This window comes from Cyphomyrmex costatus, unplaced genomic scaffold (assembly GCF_001594065.2).
Source record: "Cyphomyrmex costatus isolate MS0001 unplaced genomic scaffold, Ccosl1.0 scaffold23, whole genome shotgun sequence".
In the NCBI taxonomy this organism is placed as follows: Eukaryota; Metazoa; Arthropoda; class Insecta; order Hymenoptera; family Formicidae; genus Cyphomyrmex; species Cyphomyrmex costatus.
In genome coordinates this window covers 2,105,360-2,108,036 of record NW_017276368.1, presented here as the reverse complement: position 1 = coordinate 2,108,036, position 2,677 = coordinate 2,105,360, and the positions used below count along the sequence as shown (strand labels likewise).

The 2,677-nt window shown below is 33.8% G+C and overlaps 1 protein-coding gene across 1 annotated transcript in view; it reads left to right on the top strand.

Moving 5' to 3' along the window:
• Positions 1-2,671, top strand: part of Bap170 (Brahma associated protein 170kD) — a 50,987-nt gene extending 48,316 nt beyond the window's left edge. The window contains exons 14-16 of the mRNA XM_018539968.1: positions 1,029-1,106; positions 1,865-1,956; positions 2,045-2,671. Coding sequence (XP_018395470.1) covers positions 1,029-1,106; positions 1,865-1,956; positions 2,045-2,168 — 294 coding nt within the window. The 3' untranslated portion in view covers positions 2,169-2,671. The remainder of the gene's footprint in view (positions 1-1,028; positions 1,107-1,864; positions 1,957-2,044) is intronic.
• The last annotated feature ends 6 nt before the right edge of the window (positions 2,672-2,677 follow it).

Sequence of the window (2,677 nt, the reverse complement as noted above, 5' to 3'; positions counted from 1 at the left end):
AGTATATATATATATATATATTTACACAGAAAATATTTAAGCATTAAGGCCAATATTCATAGTCGGTTCTTATTTCAAGACTGTCTGAAGTAATGTCTTAAGATGCTAAAGCGATTGGTTCGTAACTCCTCAAGACTGAACTTAAGACAATCTTGAATATAAGAACTGACTATGAATACCGGCCTATGACCCACACTTTGATCAAATATAGGAATTCTCGTATTTAATTAGATTTATTCTCATCGGTCTAAATTCGTACCATATTTTTCATTATCTTTGTTTAATTTTATATTTTTATTATATTTTAAATATCATTCTCAATTATAATCTATATACTGAATAAAATTAAATTAATTGAACGTTTAATAAGAAATTTATCAAAATTAAATAACGTAGTAACAAACAAATAATAATCTAAAAAATCGCGTACACTCGATTTTTAAACAAGGAAGGCATCATACAATATGTTAAATGTATATTTAAATAAATGTTTTGGTATAACTTTAATCAATATATTTTAATCAGTACTTTTTAATCAATGTACTTAATTGGAAATGAACGATCAGAGGAGATCATAAAATCGAAAAAATATTAAAAGTAACTTGTAGAATAATTGTAATTTAATAAAAAGAAGATAAATTACAATATTTTCATTTTTATCTCTACAAGTGAAAATAAAATCGTAGAGAGAACTGAAAGAACAGAGTTGAACAAAATTTTATTAAAATATTCTGTATGTCTCGTGTAAATCTAGTCTAAGGTAAACTTTTTTCCTGTGATAACAAACCAATAATAGATATACGAATTATTATATATAGATACATAAATTATTATCTTATAATGCACTTGATACACCTTCTCTTGATTACACATCTCGAAATACACATGTTACAATCTTTCTATCTGTCATGTTGATATTCTGTTGATGTAAAGTCGATTCTGTAAAATCATTCGACAGTCTTCAATTCTGTTGATGATTTTTGACTGGCTAATTTAACGAAATTTCTTGTTCTCTCTTGGCGAAGCAGCAAAGGCCGACCAAGCCCGCTGCAGCCACCTCAAGCTCTTCTTCCCCCAGACCTGGGCAAAATTCTCCACCAGAACAGGTAAAAATTGTATTGAGAGTTGAAAAGGAAATTACGACACAGCTACAGCTCCTGCAGTGCGCCGCCGCTGTTGTCGTTTCTTTGTGCTTTTTTTATTCTCTGTTTTTGCACACCTTTGTCATCCTCCCCCGAACCCTTCATTTGTTTTACCCTGCCGTTTTTGTTGTAGCACGTCTTTTTTTATTTTTATTTTTTCGATATTATATTTTTTAGCTAGCATTTATTGTGTTTATATATGCGTCGAACTTATAATATTCATATTAGGAGGGTGTTGGCACAGTGCTCATTTCAATAGAGCAACAGAAAAGCCTTCAGAACTCCTATTTACTAAGTAGATGTTGCGCTAGATCTGTAGGTGTGAATATATGTGTTTTTATGTGATATGTGTGTGTCCTTGTCATAATGTTATAACGTGGTTAAGGTGCAAGAATATGATTCGTTGCCATCTATTACATGACACGTTGAATGACACGTATGTACAACTGTTCAGGACAGATGAACTGCAGCTTCATTGAGAAATTGCAGCGCTTCTTACACATTAATACAACTATCATAACGCATTCATAGAACAACATCATACAGTTTGGAGATACGTATTATATCCATGCATTTTTTCACAAAACTCTTTGCAAATCGTAAAGCATTTTTTAGAATTTGAAAGATCAGTGATTTCATTCACGTTGTTTGTCATCAGTTGTCTATGCGAAAACTAGCGTGCGTGGACTATCGATTATTAACTATGTGTCTTTACCTTGCAGGATGACAACGAAGGTCCAGTGACCAAAAGTATTCGCCTAACGGCAGCTCTCATTCTTAGAAACCTAGTCATATACTCAACACATGGTAGAAGGTAAATACTTTCGCTGCTGTACTTTACCTTATTATTTAATTCTCGTGTTACGCAATCTGTCTGATGATTATTCATAAATTATTTGTAGGCATCTTAGAGCGTACGAGCCCCACTTGGCAGGCGTGGCGTTAAGTAATGTCGAATCATCGAGAACAATCGCACAAGTCCTTTACGATATGAACGACCAGAGTAGCAGTAGCCATCATAGGTGACCTCTTGAACTAGGCCTCTAAAAGCTCTTTTAATCTTGTGAGCAGCGATCAACTTACATTATTTCGAATTATACGGAAAAGAAGCGTATAAAAGGGAGTGTATAAGTTTATAGTCACTTGCCGTGCTAATACATGCACATGGATGTATGTACATGCATGCATGTATGCGTGTGTGCGTGCCTATGATGTGCGTGCGTGAGTAAGTGACAAGAGTTGGCTAAAAGAGTAAACAATGAAAGAGTACAGTGAGTGATGTGTGCCCGTGCAGTTTGATGGATTGAAATTAGAGAAGAATGATACGGAGGATAAATGTTCCATATATAGAAAAAAGAGGCCTATAAACTTACTAGGCAAATCATTTTGCCAATTTAGATTATGATATAAACTGTAACTATAGTGAAATACAAAACAAAGACAGTTAAGTCAAATATGTAAAAGTGATAATGAGTTTGTATGCGCGCGCGCGTTGTGTGTGTGTGTGTGTGTGTGTGTGTGTGTGTGTGTGTGTG